At 39.4% G+C, this 16,236-nt stretch overlaps 1 protein-coding gene across 1 annotated transcript; it reads right to left on the bottom strand.

Annotated features, from left to right (window-relative positions):
• Nucleotides 1-5,808: 5,808 nt before the first annotated feature.
• LOC120051617 (protein NLRC3-like) lies at nt 5,809-10,837 on the bottom strand. The gene is made up of 3 exons (XM_038998515.1): nt 10,812-10,837; nt 7,512-7,678; nt 5,809-7,421 (listed from the first exon to the last, which is right to left on the bottom strand). Exons 1-3 carry the CDS (start codon nt 10,835-10,837, stop codon nt 5,809-5,811), a joined length of 1,806 nt encoding a protein of 601 aa, XP_038854443.1.
• Between the last annotated feature and the right edge of the window lie 5,399 nt (nt 10,838-16,236).

Below are 16,236 nucleotides of genomic sequence, written 5' to 3'. Positions count from 1 at the left end.
GTGCCATGGAATGGGTACATCGAAAATCTCTTCCCAACTATTTTGCATCTTATATGGCACAGCTATCAATTTTTTGGTCCTTAAATGAAATTGGTATATATTTTTATTTATCACACTTTTCTTTAACCATTTATGTTCTTTAATATAAGACCGACATACAAGTTCCTTACTTTTATCCCCTTCCACCTGCCTCTTCCATTTTTGTGGTAATGCTGCAATTAATTGGTTGTAATTTTGGGTAGAGCAGACATTTCCATATGTCTGCGTTAGCTGCATGTGTGACATTACTCCACCAGTCCTATTTATGATATCATTCACAAAAATTATACCTTTTTTAAACATTTCTTCGATAAATACAGTTTTTTTATCAATTACTATATTTGAATTTAACCACAAGATTTGTTGTACTATTTGTTCCGTCCTTTCAGGTGGATTAAACTGAAATTGCAACCAACTTTCTAAGGCTTGCTTAAAAAATAAAGATATTTTGGAGATTATTTCCTTTTCAAGCAACCGAAAGTGAGCAGGTGTAATCTGAATAAAGGGAAAAAGGCCCTTCTTGAACATTGGTACGAATGTCTCATCCTATCTACTAGAGAACCAGTTTGGATTTAAGTATAACTTTTGTATGACTGATGCCTTTAGTGAGAGGTCTAATGCTTTAATATTTAATCATTTCTGCCCTCCGAATTCATATTCGTTATATAAATAGGCCCTTTTAATTTTATCTGGCTTGCCGTTCCAAATAAAATTGAATATTTTTTGTTCATATAATTTAAAAAGCAGGTCACTAGGTGTAGGCAAAACCATAAGCAAATAGGTAAACTGTGATATGATTAAAGAGTTAATCAGGGTGATTTTCCCACAAATAGACAGGTATTTTCCTTTCCATGGTAGCAAGATCTTATCTATTTTTGCTAACTTTCTATAAAAATTTATTGGAGTGAGATCATTTCTTTCTTTTGGGATTTGTATACCGAGTATGTCCACATCACCGTCAGACCATTTAATTGGTAAACTACATGGCAATGTAAAATGTGTATTTTTTAGTGATCCAATACGTAATATGGTACATTTATCATAATTTGGTTTTAATCCAGAGAGGATAGCAAATATATCTAGATCCTCTAAGAGGCCGTGGAGAGATTCTAGTTGTGGTTTTAAAAGAAAACATGAATCATCAGCGTACAATGACACCTTAGTTTTTAGGCCCTGGATTTCTAATCCCTTAATATTAATGTTTGATCTAATTTTAACAGCTAACATTTCGATGGCAATAATAAATAGATATGCCGATAGTGGACAACCTTGTTTTACTCCTCTAGATAGTTTAAAACTTTCTGAGATGTAGCCATTATTTACTATTTTACACCTAGGGTTACTATACATAATTTTTACCCATTTTATAAGAGATTCCCCAAAATTGAAATATTCTAGGCATTTATATATAAACTCCAGTCGTACTTTATCAAAAGCCTTTTCAAAATCAGCTATGAAAACCAGGCCTGGTGTCCCCGATATTTCATAGTGTTCTATTGTTTCCAGTACTTGCCTTATATTATCTCCAATGTATCGTCCATGTAAAAAACCTGTCTGATTAGGATGAATAATATCTGACAAAACTTTTTTTATTCTATGCGCCAAGCATTTTGCTAGGATTTTTGCATCACAACACTGAAGTGTAAGAGGTCTCCAATTTTTTAAATGGACTGGATCTTTATATATACCACTTGGGTCCTGTTTCAGTAATAATGATATCACACCTTCTTGTTGCGTGTCTGATAATCTATCATTTATATAGGAGTGGTTAAAACAAGCTAATAATGGTCCTTTGAGTATATCAAAAAAATGTTTGTATACTTCCACTGGTATGCCATCCAGTCCTGGAGTTTTCCCATCCTTAAAGGCCCCAATTGCATCAAGTAGTTCCTCCTCTGTAATTAGGCCTTCACATGAGTCTTTCTGTACAGATGTTAATTTTACATTATTATTAGGGAAAAAATCCATACAATTAGTTTCAGTTAGTGGAGATGGAGGAGCCTGAAACGAAAATATATTCTTAAAGTACTTTACTTCCTCTTTCAAAATATCATTTGGTGAATCATGCGTGACTCCATCATTTGTAACAAGTTTTAATACGTTTTTTTTGGTAGCATTTCTATATTGAAGATTGAAAAAGAATTTGGTGCATTTTTCCCCATATTCCATCCAGTTCGCTTTATTTTTGTAATATATTACACTGGATCTTTCTTGAATAAGTTCCTCCATTTCTTTTTGTTTTTCCTCTAACTTATTCTGTGCCTCTATGGTACCGTTTTTATTGTTATCTAACTGTACTGTTAGTCCTTCAATTTCCTTTGTTAATATGGACTCTTTTGATCGAAATTGCTTTTGTTTTATAGATGAGTACTGAATTGCATGGCCTCTAAAGCCACACTTAAAAGTGTCCCATACAATATGGGGATCTGCTGTACCTATGTTATGTCTAAAAAAGTCAGTTATAAATTCTTCTGTCCTAGTTCTAAACAATTTATCATCTAGTAGGCTTTGATTAAATTTCCAATATCCTCGCCCACGTGGAAATTCTGTAAGAGTAATATATATGCCAATTATGTGATGGTCCGACCGCATTCTGTCCCCTATCAAACACTTTTTAACTTTTGGTGCCAGAGAGAATGATATAAGAAAGTAGTCAAGGCGACTAGCTTGATTAAGCCTCCGCCATGTATATCTCACTAGGTCAGGGTATTTAAGTCTCCATATATCCACTAATTCCAATATATCCATGACATTCCTGATTTCCTTAAGTGCCTGAGGGTGATAGTTTGTAGTGTGATTTCCTTTCCGGTCCATAGAGGTATTTAAGACCGTATTAAAATCTCCCACTATAATAATAGAGTCTAGTGTTGCTTGTAGAGTTGATACATTCTTATATATATTGTCAAAGAAGCTTGGATCATCATTATTCGGACCGTATAGGTTAATAAGCCATATATGTTTATTGTCCAATAACATATTTAAAATAATCCATCTACCTTGAGGATCTGTTTGGACAAGTTGCACATTTGGATCAAAGTTATTATTAATTAAAACCATCACCCCTTTTGAATTTCTTTGCCCATGGGAGAAATATATTTCTTCCCCCCAGTTCTTTTTCCACAAAACTTCAAAACTGTCGAATGGGTTTCCTGTAAACAGTAGATATTATAATCCTTCTCTTTTAGCCAGGTAAATACTGATCGTCTTTTCTTATTATCTGCTAAGCCATTACAATTGTAACTGGCTATACTTATTTCACCACTTACCATAATGAGACACACCTTTCAATTATTTTTATCAAAATATATGTTTGTAAACGTCCTATTAAAAAGTAACATAATGATTGAGTGTCTATATAGTTGTACCATGACATTTGCATCTCCACTAAGCAAACCTCCAATTGGTCCCCACTATTCCACCCGCCAAAAGCCCCCATCTCGAGTTGGGTTGTCATCCCAATGACCGGCAGACCACCCCCGACCCCCCGCATCGCACAGCCCCGGACCGACTGGGATCCATCCTTCGAAAAGTGCACACAGCGCCATCCACCGAACCGAAGCAGATCCATTGCCAAATGCATTTCCATCGCCCTCACCTCTATTTTTATTACATATTGCTGTGAATCATCCTCTATAGTCCCTAACATCTTTTACTTCTTCCTTCGCAACAGTTGTGGGATACACACATACACCCACACACATTCAGCCCTTACCCCCACACAACCATAAGCTCACCCTCTCAACAATTGCACCATCCCAGAGCCCAACTCAAGATGGATCATGATTTACAAATGTACTTGCAGTTGCAGCTGCATGAGAAGGCCTGCAAGACCGCGCAAAAAATGAGCATAAATGTAGAGATTTATTTACCATTGTCACATCCTAAATGATGGAGGTCAAATGTACACCTTCTTCCTGAAACACCTACAATACGGTCATCCATTTTGACCATGTTCCCAAGCATCTCCATGCAGTCCGACTTGATTTCGTGCCACCAGGGCCACAATAATATACCCCCTCTCTGAATGTCCGAGTGTGACCCCCTCCCCATGGGTTACTGCAGCTAGTGTTGCCAGCACTGCCACTGCCTGGGTGGGGGCACCCCACCGGAATCCCCACCGGCTAGGTACAAGGTCGTCAAGGTTCTCATTAGCAGCTTTGAGAATTTCCTTGTTTATTATGCTCTCCCTTTAGGGGGCTTTGGCTTTGCAGGACCAACCCTGCCAAGCAGGCTCAGAATCTTGAGGGGGCAGTGCTGCTCTTGGTCCCTGACCTCATTTTGGCTGCATACAGACCGCTTACAGCATGCACATAAAACAGTTAGGGACTTCTCCTTAGTATCTGGGCCATTCATGTGGGTGTCTAGGGTATAGGGCCATGGACCGTACCATTAAAATAGGATAATAAATAATTAGATATAATTTATTTTAAAAATGTAGTTCCCCATGATAGGACAATAAATAAATAAGACGTATAATTCATTATAAAAGTATATCCATCATCTGAACAACATTGAAAGCCCTCTCATACCCGGCCCACAGCAATACACTGGCTCTGGGATATGCAACTATTTCATTACTCACTCACTCAACTTTCCAAACATAACAAATAAAAATAAACACACACCACACCATCCACACATACTGTGCCTTCTGTTTACTTAGTTTTTATCTTCACTATGTAGAAATAGTGCTTGTGTTCAATTAGTTATATATGAAGATTTATAGAAAAGCTATATTTTGTATTGTATTGTTACAATCAATAACCGGGCTTGAATTGTGTTTATTTTCCTCATCTATGAGAACTTTGTAATTTTTAAAATAACCATGGAGTAGTCTTTGTGTCTCTGAACAACTGGTTATCAATATATAGTTTATCAACGACGAGAGCTACTCGTTTCGCTTTTAATCTATTTTCTTTGAAAATTGGATACAGAACTTTGCGCCGTTCTGCAATTTCTTTCGGAAACTGATCATTCATGCCAATTTTGGTCCCAGCAAGTCTTTTACCCAGGCTTTTAACCATTATTTTATCTTTAAATGAAGCAAATTTGGCAACGATTGGGCGTTCGTACCTCTGCCCTCTCTGTCCGAGGCGGTGTACACGTTCAAGTTGGATCTTATCGATAACTTCGCGTGGAATCTGAAGCGCTGCAAAAAGGAACTCTCTAACTACAGATTCAGGAACCTCTCCTTCTTTCTCTTGGATACCTGTAAGTACCAAATTCTCTCTCATGGATCTAGTTTGTATGTCTAGTAAGCATTCCTTCAGAACGGTGTTCTCCTTTTTAATTTCATTCATTTCGGTTTCAATTTTATTGACTGTCCCTTTTAGCGCGTGTTTCCTTCTCCAATGTCGCAGCTTTTTCATCACTCATCTCTAGGCTTGCCTTCAACTCTTTTATATCTTTACTAACTAATTCAAGTATACCCAGTTTGTCATTTATTGATTTTAACAGATCGGTTTCGACCTTTACCATTGCCGGTGGTGAGAATATTAAATCATCCGTGTCGGTTGAGGAGTCACGTTTTCGTTTTTGAATCGGTTCCCCTGTCTTACTCTCCGTCATGTTTGGGTGTTGCTTGTTTACGTAATATTTGTCGATAAATGTCTCTAATCTTAGGATTTGTTTTGTGTTATTATCCAGATTGAAGGTTATCACCCACCAGATTATTTAGTGCTAATATTTTAGTCTAATTTAGCAGATATTTCGAATATTATGTTTTATCTTGAGGTGCTCTACATAACTTCGTTCAGTCCGCCATTACCTTTACGTTACCTTTACGTCCCTTAAGTGCAACAAGTTGATGATCCTTTCTGGTGAGGATTCCTGGTTGATCTTGTATGAAAGGTACCTGACTGTTCTCTCAGCTGTTTCCTCATTGGTCTGTGTTGTACTTCCTGTCTGTGTCAGAAGGCCTCGTAACAGATTCTGATTGGACTCCAGTGAGAGACCCAGAAGGAAGCGGAGGAACAGGTCCAGGTGTCCATTCTCACTCTTCAAAGCCTGGTCCACTGCGCTCCTGTGTAAGTCAGACAACTGGATTGACTCCTCTTCATCATCATAATAATCATCATCATCAGTAGTGGGGGAGAAAACATTTTCCTTCTTGTCCAGACATGATTCTAAAGCATGCACTGCTGCTAGAAACTCCTGAATGCTCAGATGCACAAAGCTGTAGACCTTCTCTTGGTACAGCCCAGATTCCTCTTTAAAGATCTGTGTACACAATGCTGAGTACTCGGATGCCTCTGTGACATCAAGGCCACACTCTCTCAGGTCCTCCTCATAGAAGATCAGGTTGCCCTTCTGCAGCTGTTGGAAAGCCAGCTTTGCCAGTTTCAGGATCATCTCTTTGTCTGACTGAGACAGTTCCTTTGGGTTTGTCTCTGTGGCTGTGTTGTACTTCTTGTTCTTCACAATGATTTGGATGAGCATGAAGTGTGAGTACATCTGGGTCAGAGTTTTGGGGACTTCATCCTTCTCTGCCACTTTCAGTATCATCTCAAGGACAGTGGCTGATATCCAACAGAAGACTGGCATGTGGCACATGATGTGGAGGCTCCTTGATTTCTTAATGTGTTTGATGATATCATTGGCCATATTCTGATCTGTGATTTTCTTCCTGAAGTACTCCTCCTTCTGTGGATCATTGAACCCTCGTACCTCTGTCACCTGGTCAACACACTCAGGAGGGATCTGATTGGCTGCTGCAGGCCGTGAGGTTATCCAGAGGAGAGCAGAGGGAAGCAGATTCCCCTCGATGAGGTTTGTCAGCAGTACGTCCACTGAAGTTGGCTTCGTTACATCACAGCACTTCTCATTGTTTTTGAAGTCTAGAGGAAGTCGACACTCATCCAGACCATCAAAAATGAAAACAGTTTTGGGGTCACCATCTTCAATGCTGTCAATCTCTTTCAGCTCTGGGAAGTAGTGGGAAAGAAGTTGCATCAGACTGTATTGGTCCTTTTTCAGGTTCAGATCACGGAAAGGAAGAGGAAACATGAAATGAACGTCCTGATTTGCTTTTCCCTCTGCCCAGTCAAGGATGACCTTCTGCACAGAGACTGTTTTTCCAATGCCAGCGATTCCTTTTGTCAGCACAGTTCTGATAGGTTTGTCTTGTCCAGGTAAAGGCTTGAAGATGTCGTTGCATTTGATTGATGTCTCTTGTGTGGTTTGTTTCTTGGATGCCATCTCTATCTGTCTAACCTCATGTTCATTATTGAGCCCTCCCCTTCCACCCTCTGTGATGTAGAGCTCTGTGTAGATATCCTTGAACAGACTTTGGTTTCCATTGTGTCCAATTCCTTCAGATATGTGTTGATACTTGTGTTTCAGTTTAGCCTTAATGTCTTGTTGGACTGTCAGCAGAGTTTGACCTGTAGGAAAACAATGAGAGTTGTTTGTGTGTGTGTTTTATAAGGGCCTTTGTACCGTTCTTTGTAATATTGTATGAAACACAGTCTTACTTCTTCTGTCCAGAAGGTTGTGTGTGATCTTTAATGCATCCTCACTGTCCAAACTCTCCACTTCCTTATTGTCATCTGGTAATGGTTCCTGGCTGAAAGCAAGTGGCTGATCACTCTTCATTGATAGCAGGCTGGTTGTAGGTGACTCTGCTCTGGGCTTCTGGACACTGAACAAAACAGGGAGACAGATCACCTCATCAATATCACATCAATACCTCATCTACTTCATTTTAACAACTGTATAGTGGAACTTCTAGAAATCCTGATGTTGCTTTATAAAGCTACAGTCTGCAATTGGTAAATCCATTGTTGGCCTTTTAAATGAATGATGTAGACCTACAGTTTATGTAATGTGGGAACGCCTTCTATTAACCTGTTTTGGCTGCAGGGGCAGTATTGAGTAGCCAGATAAAAGGTGCCCATGTCAAACGGCCTCGTACTCAATTCTTGCTCGTACAATATGCATATTATTATTACTATTGGATAGAAAACACTCTCTAGTTTCTAAAACCGTTTGAATTATATCTGTGAGTAAAACAGAACTCATTTGGCACAAACTTCCTGACCAGGAAGTGGAAAATCTGAAATTGATGCTCTCTTCTAGGTCCTGCCTATAAATGGGCATGATACCTATTAGTATACATGCACGTCATACACCTTCCCCTGGTTGTCAAGAGGCAGTGAGAGAAGAAATGGAGTGTTTATCTTGGTCTGAGATGGAATACGTCCTCTTGGAATGACGTGTCACCCATTTCCTGTTTTCAGGAAGGCGCGAGGGTTGACCTGGATTTGCCTTCTGAATAGCTTTCGTTATAGGCGAATACTATCTCCGGCTTTGATTTTATTTGATACATGTGACCATATCATCGTAAAGTATGTTTTTTCACTATAGTTTAATCAGATTATTGAAATTTTTTCGGGAGTTTTGCCGTGTTCCGTTCTCTTCCGTTTGTTGACATGGAGAGATTCGTGCCACTTGGCTAGTGTGCTTGCTAAATCGAGAGGGAAAGAGGCCGTTCTAAATCCAAACAACGATTGTTCTTGACAAAGGACCCCTTGTCCAACATTCTGATGAAAGATCAGCAAAAGTAGGAAACATTTTATGATGCTATTTCATATATCTGTCGTACATGTGAACTAGTCGTCGGCGCCCAGCTTTTGGGTACTCTCTCGCCATAACGTAAACTGCATATCGTAATGAAGTTATTTTTAGAATTCTAACACGGCGATTTCATTAAGAACTAATGGATCTATCATTTCCTATACAACATGTATTTTTTAGTTATGTTTATGAATAGCTATTTGGTCAGAATATGTGTGTCAGAAAAAGTGTCAGAAAAATATCCTGACGTTGTGGGAAAAAGTAGCTACGTTAGCACAATGTATAACCACTGATTTCAGCTCTAAATATGCACATTTTCGAACAAAACATAAGTGTAGGTATAACCTGATGTTATAGGACTGTCATCTGATGAAGTATATCAAGGTTAGTCAAAAATTATATATCTTTTGCTTGTTTGTTACGATCGCTAACTTTTGCTACTGGGAAATGGCTTGTGTTTCTGGCTATTGTGGTAAGCTAATATAACGCTATATTGTGTTTTCGCTGTAAAACACTTAATAAATCAGAAATATTGGCTGGAATCACAAGATGCCTGTCTTTCATTTGCTGTACACTATGTATTTTTCAGAAATGTTTTATGATGAGTATTTAGGTATTTGGCGTTGGTGTCTGTAATTACTCTGTCTGCTTTCGGTGCAATTTCTGATTGTAGCTGCAATGTAAACTATGATTTATACCTGAAATATGCACATTTTTCGAACAAAACATAGATTTATTGAATAACATGTTATAAGACTGTCATCTGATGAAGTTGTTTGTTGGTTAGTTTGGTTGGTTCTTGGTTAGTTAGGTTGGCTTTGTGCATGCTACCTGTGCTGTGAAAAATGTCTGTCCTTTTTTGTATTTGGTGGTGAGCTAACATAAATATACCGTGCTGTTTTCGCTGTAAAACATTTTAAAAATCGGACATGTTGGCTGGATTCACAAGATGTGTACCTTTCATTTGCTGTATTGGACTTGTTAATGTGTGAAAGTTAAATATTTCTAAAAAATATATTTTGAATTTCGCGCCCTGCACTTGAAGTGGCTGTTGTCATATTGTGGGCGGCCTCGGGCTTGCAGCCAGAAGAGTTAACAACTGTATAGTGGAACTTCTAGAAGTCCTGATGTTTCTTTTAAAGCTACAGTCTGCAATTGGTAAATATACTTGAGATACTTGTCATTAGAATGTCTCTTTTAGAACTATACTGTCAGTAGTTGCATTTTCCTTTCTTCTCTAGGGAAAAGTCACTTGGGGCCCAGAGAAGGGAGAGGTCAGGCTTGTCTTTTACATGTCTGGTAATATGCAGAATATCAGAATGGAACATTGTATTCATATGTGAACAGGTTTGAACATTGTCTTCATATGTGAATGTATCTGTTAAACCGTGTGAACGTTTCCACAATGTCTGTACTGCAGTCATTCCCTCCTTTTCCCATTGGGGGGAGGAGTATGGCAGTGTCTGGAACCATTGTATTACCATTTACATTACATTTAAGTCATTTAGCAGACGCTCTTATCCAGAGCGACTTACAAGTACATACATTCATACTTTTTTTGTACTGGCCCCCCGTGGGAAACGAACCCACAACCCTGGCGTTGCAAGCGCCATGCTCTACCAACTGAGCCACACAGGGCCCCGTGTTACCCCTCTGATGTTGCACTAATCTTGAGATAATATATGACCTAGAAGTCACTCCCCTCAGCGAGCTTGTCCAGGGAGGGGGTGTATTTGAGATGGGAGTATCTAGAATTGACAATTGATATATGCCATTGGACGAGGTAATGTTTTGGTACTATGTTATACCAAGAACGAGAAGTAGAACCTCGTCTAAGAGACCAAACTGAACGATAATTTATAGCTAATGCTATCTGGCTATGGGATACTCCTCTCTCAAGTAAAAGGCCCTTTGTGAAGTTCCTAAGATCTGTGGTTCGTCATATGAGTTGAGAGGGGTGTATCTTGGCTATAAAAGATACTAAGTATTCTTTTGTAAGCACTCTCAGAGAATTCATTTTTAGACACTGAATTGATCTGAGAGTCAAAGGCCTATGGTGAAGCTCATATAATTAAAGATGGACTTTAAAATCTAACTCTGACTTGTGTGTGATTTGTAAACTCTCCTCATTTAGTAATAAATTACCACGACACTTTATGTCTTTAAAAGAACTGTATATTTTACATTTAATCTCTTACCTCTTGGAACTTGTGTCTTGAGTCATTTTGGAGGCAGTGGGAACCTCCTCTCTCTCCCCAGAAAGACTCATTTTAGAGGCAGTGGTCTCCTCCTCTCTTTCCCCAGAGAGACTCATTTTAGAGGCAGTGGTCCCCTCCTCTCTCTCCCCAGAGAGACTCATTTTAGAGGCAGTGGTCCCCTCCTCTCTTTCCCCAGAGAGACTCATTTTAGAGGCAGTGGTCTCCTCCTCTCTCTCCCCAGAGAGACTCATTTTAGATGTAAGTCACAGCTCACTCAGCTACAATAAGAAATAACAGAACAGTCAATATTTCTGAACATTGTTGAAGAACCATTAACAATGACAACACTTTTACTATCTGTGGTCAAAGAGTACAATCAGCGACTTCATATTGTATTTAAACATACACAGTCCAATATGTTATTAAACATACACAGTCCAATATGTTATTAAACATACACAGTCCAATATGTTATTAAACATACACAGTCCAATATGTTATTAAACATACACAGTCCAATATGTTATTAAACATACACAGTCCAATATGTTATTAAACATACACAGTCCAATATGTTATTAAAAATACACAATAAATATGTTATTCTTTTGATTTGACTTGGATCCCCTGACTCCATAACAACAGCTAGTCTACCTGGTTGGATCCCCACTAGCTGACTCCATAACAACAGCTAGTCTACCTGGTTGGATCCCCTGACTCCATAACAACAGCTAGTCTACCTGGTTGGATCCCCATTAGCTGACTCCATAACAACAGCTAGTCTACCTGGTTGGATCCCCTGACTCCATAACAACAGCTAGTCTACCTGGTTGAATCCCCACTAGCTGACTCCATAACAACAGCTAGTCTACCTGGTTGGATCCCCTGACTCCATTACAACAGCTAGTCTACCTGGTTGGATCCCCTGACTCCATAACAACAGCTAGTCTACCTGGTTGGATCCCCTCACTCCATAACAACAGCTAGTCTACCTGGTTGGATCCCCTGACTCCATAACAACAGCTAGTCTACCTGGTCGGATCCCCTGACTCCATAACAACAGCTAGTCTACCTGGTTGGATCCCCTGACTCCATAACAACAGCTAGTCTACCTGGTTGGATCCCCTGACTCCATAACAACAGCTAGTCTACCTGGTTGGATCCCCTCACTCCATAACAACAGCTAGTCTACCTGGTTGGATCCCCTGACTCCATAACAACAGCTAGTCTACCTGGTTGGATCCCCTGACTCCATAACAACAGCTAGTCTACCTGGTTGGATCCCCTGACTCCATAACAACAGCTAGTCTACCTGGTTGGATCCCCTGACTCCATAACAACAGCTAGTCTATCTGGTTGGATCCCCTGACTCCATAACAACAGCTAGTCTCCCTGGTTGGATCCCCTGACTCCATAACAACAGCTAGTCTACCTGGTTGGATCCCCTCACTCCATAACAACAGCTAGTCTACCTGGTCGGATCCCCTGACTCCATAACAACAGCTAGTCTACCTGGTTGGATCCCCTGACTCCATAACAACAGCTAGTCTACCTGGTTGGATCCCCTGACTCCATAACAACAGCTAGTCTACCTGGTTGGGTCCCCTGACTCCATAACAACAGCTAGTCTACCTGGTTGGATCCCCTGACTCCATAACAACAGCTAGTCTACCTGGTTGGATCCCCTGACTCCATAACAACAGCTAGTCTACCTGGTTGGATCCCCTGACTCCATAACAACAGCTAGTCTACCTGGTTGGATCCCCTGACTCCATAACAACAGCTAGTCTACCTGGTTGGATCCCCTGACTCCATAACAACAGCTAGTCTACCTGGTTGGATCCCCTGACTCCATAACAACAGCTAGTCTACCTGGTTGGATCCCCTGACTCCATAACAACAGCTAGTCTACCTGGTTGGATCCCCTGACTCCATAACAACAGCTAGTCTACCTGGTTGGATCCCCTGACTCCATAACAACAGCTAGTCTACCTGGTTGGATCCCCTGACTCCATAACAACAGCTAGTCTACCTGGTTGGATCCCCTGACTCCATAACAACAGCTAGTCTACCTGGTTGGATCCCCTCACTCCATAACAACAGCTATTCTACCTGGTTGGATCCCCTCACTCCATAACAACAGCTAGTCTACCTGGTTGGATTCCCTGACTCCATAACAACAGCTAGTCTATCTGGTTGGATCCCCTGACTCCATAACAACAGCTAGTCTACCTGGTTGGATCCCCTCACTCCATAACAACAGCTAGTCTACATGGGCTCCACACACAACTAAAATACATTATAGACATCTACTTTACATTGAAAGACGGTAGTAGACATTATAATGTGCAATCAATCTTCTATAACAACTACTCTATACCTCATAGCCTATAACATCACATATTAATTAGGATAATCAATATAAATCAACATAAAATCCTAAAATGATTATTCTTGAAAGTTGAAATCAGTATTGTAATAACTTCACAATTATAAGGATGTTTTACCCCCCAAATCACCTCTCTGTACAATAGTCTAAGTTCTCAAACACTTTTCTATATTAAATTGTAAAAAGCTACAAACCTCATAACATGTTTCTTCGACCGTTATTTCTCTACTTCCTTATAAAATGTTGGCTAATTCCCATTTCAACACAGTGGGCGGGTTCAACACGTATAGGTTTGTATATTATATGTTCATATTTATGTAACATGAAGTCCCCTAACCCGGACGACGCTGGGCCAAATTGTGCGCCGCCCTATGGGTCTCCAGATCACGGACGGTTACAGCCCGCGATCGAACCCGGGTTTGTAGTGATGCAGTGTTTTAGACCGCTGCGCCACTCGGGAGGTTAAGTTAAAATAGCTGACAGATATTTCTTCCTAACCCTTTAAGAGAATAAAGCTTGTTCTGGTTTAATAGTTGCCTACAAGGTGATACGCATTGCTTTGTTATGCAAGAAAATGTCAAAAAATCGAAACATTGGTTAGTCTGGCAAGTACGTTTGATTGTTGAGCAGGGTGTACTACTTAGAGCACACCGTACCAAACCGTTGCAAAACGTTTTGGAACGACAACGAGTTTCAAATTCAGGTAATTCAGAGCCGGACCGACTTTTGGGAACCCTGATTTAGTCAACATTTACATCGTTTATGTGCCAATTTGTTGCATGTCACTTTTACTTGACCGACTTGACGAGACGGACTAGTTTCTTTAGCGACAGATTTACACAATTCCCATGCACGTCTTTTTTCGGGAATTGAAACAACGCAAAGTGTCGACTGTGTTGGGGATCACGCGGAAGCAAATCACGATAATGTGCTATCAATCGCCTATAACAACTACTCTATACCTCATAGCCTATAACATCACATATTAATTAGGATAATCAATATGAATCAACATATAAGCCTAAAATGATTATTCTTGAAAGTTGAAAAAAGTATTGTAATAACTTTACAATTCTGCGGATGTTTTACCCCTAAAATCACCTCTCTGTACAATAGTCTAAGTTCTCAAACACTTTTCTATATTAAATTGTAAAAGGATACAAACCTCAAACATGTTTCTTCGACCGTTATTTCTCTACTTCCTTATAAAATGTTGGCTAATTCCCATTTCAACACAGTGGGTGGGTTCAACACGAATAGGTTTATATTATATGTTCATATTTATGTCATATAAAGTCTTCATACACTTCATGCAGGTGTTCAGCCCATAAATTCATATTCTATCTGGTAAAAGTGTATTTTGTATTATTTTATTTCAGGATTTGATTGAGTGTTGTTTTGCAGTGCTACCAGCAGAGGGCAGTGTGACAACAACCAGGTTCGGCAGAAGGACGCTAGACGGTCATATCTGTGTTGTTATGGTAGGGTTAGGGTCACATGACAGGATGGCTAACAAATGATAGACAATGATTCTGCAAAACCCCAAACAGACTGATTACAATGTGTAGTAGATGACGTTACATTGAACTAATCACATTTATTAAAGACCACAGAGACACATAAATACATTTCATTCCTTTTCATTTTATTTATTGAAAATGTATTTGACAGGGATACTGCACATCAATCAACATTTCTGTAAATGTGACAGATTTAGCCAGCTAGCTAGTTTTCAACTGTAGTCCCTGGGCAGGTAGATAAACATTTTAATAAAATCTAAATAAATGTTTTTGTCCTATCACAACTGATTCTACTAATCAAAGGCTTGATGATAATGAGTTAATTCGTTTAATCTAAGGTGTTCGTTCTCGGGTAAGAACTAAAACATGCAGCTCCTTGGGGGTCCCAGAGGAGAGGTTTGGAATAAACTGACCTAGAATAATGTGATACAAATCAACTCATTATTTATTCAATATCTCACCAATTCACACACACAGAAATAGACACAGACACACAGAGAGATTAAAACACTACAGGATAACACCATATTTAACTTTTACTAAAAATATAATTTAGGTCTATATTTTCATAGTGACTATGTACATGGTTGAGGTCACTACCATTTTAATTCCAGTCAATTCAGAAAGTAAACCAAATTCCAGAATTGCAATTCGAATTCAGTCTACTTCCTGAATTGACTGGAATTTAAATGGAATTGACCCCAACCCTGACTATGTATTGGTTTACCAACCTTTCTCAATATATTTTCAATTATGAATTCTCACACCCAGGGGCCATTTAAATCAAATCACATTTTATTGGTCCATACACATATTTAGCAGATTTTATTGGTCCATACACATATTTAGCAGATGTTATTGGTCCATACACATATTTAACAGATTTTATTGGTCCATACACATATTTAACAGATGTTATTGGTCCATACACATATTTAACAGATGTTATTGGTCCATACACATATTTAAAACTTCTTCTAAATAGGGGGGCGCTGTTTTCACTTTGGAGAACATCGTGCCCAAATTAAACGGCCTCGTACTCTGTTCAAGATCATACAATATGCATATTATTATTACTATTGGATAGAAAACACTCTGAAGTTTCTAAAACTGTTTGAATTAAATCTGTGAGTAAAACAGAACTCAATTGGCAGCAAACTTCCATACAGGAAGTGAAAAATCTGAAAACGAGGCTCTGTGTCAGGGCCTGCCTATTCAACTGGCTTTTATTTATGGATCTGTATGCACTTCATACACCTTCCACTAGATGTCAACAGGCAGTGGAAGGTTGAATGGGGTGTCTAGCTTGATGTGAGGCCGAATAAGAGCTTTTGGAGTGACAGGTCCGCCCTATCGTCAGTATTCAGCTGCGCGCCGGGGAACGTCACATTGTCTTCTGAAAAGCGTTCGGTATACAAGGCGAATTCCTCCGGCTCTGATTTTATTTGATACATATGAGAAAAACATCATAAAGTAGGATTTTTCAACCGAGTTTGACCAGTTTATTCAAGGTTTA

Source organism: Salvelinus namaycush, chromosome 8, assembly GCF_016432855.1.
Source record: "Salvelinus namaycush isolate Seneca chromosome 8, SaNama_1.0, whole genome shotgun sequence".
Taxonomy (NCBI): Eukaryota; Metazoa; Chordata; class Actinopteri; order Salmoniformes; family Salmonidae; genus Salvelinus; species Salvelinus namaycush.
Note: the sequence above shows the minus strand (reverse complement) of the source record. Positions and strands in the feature narration are given on the sequence as shown.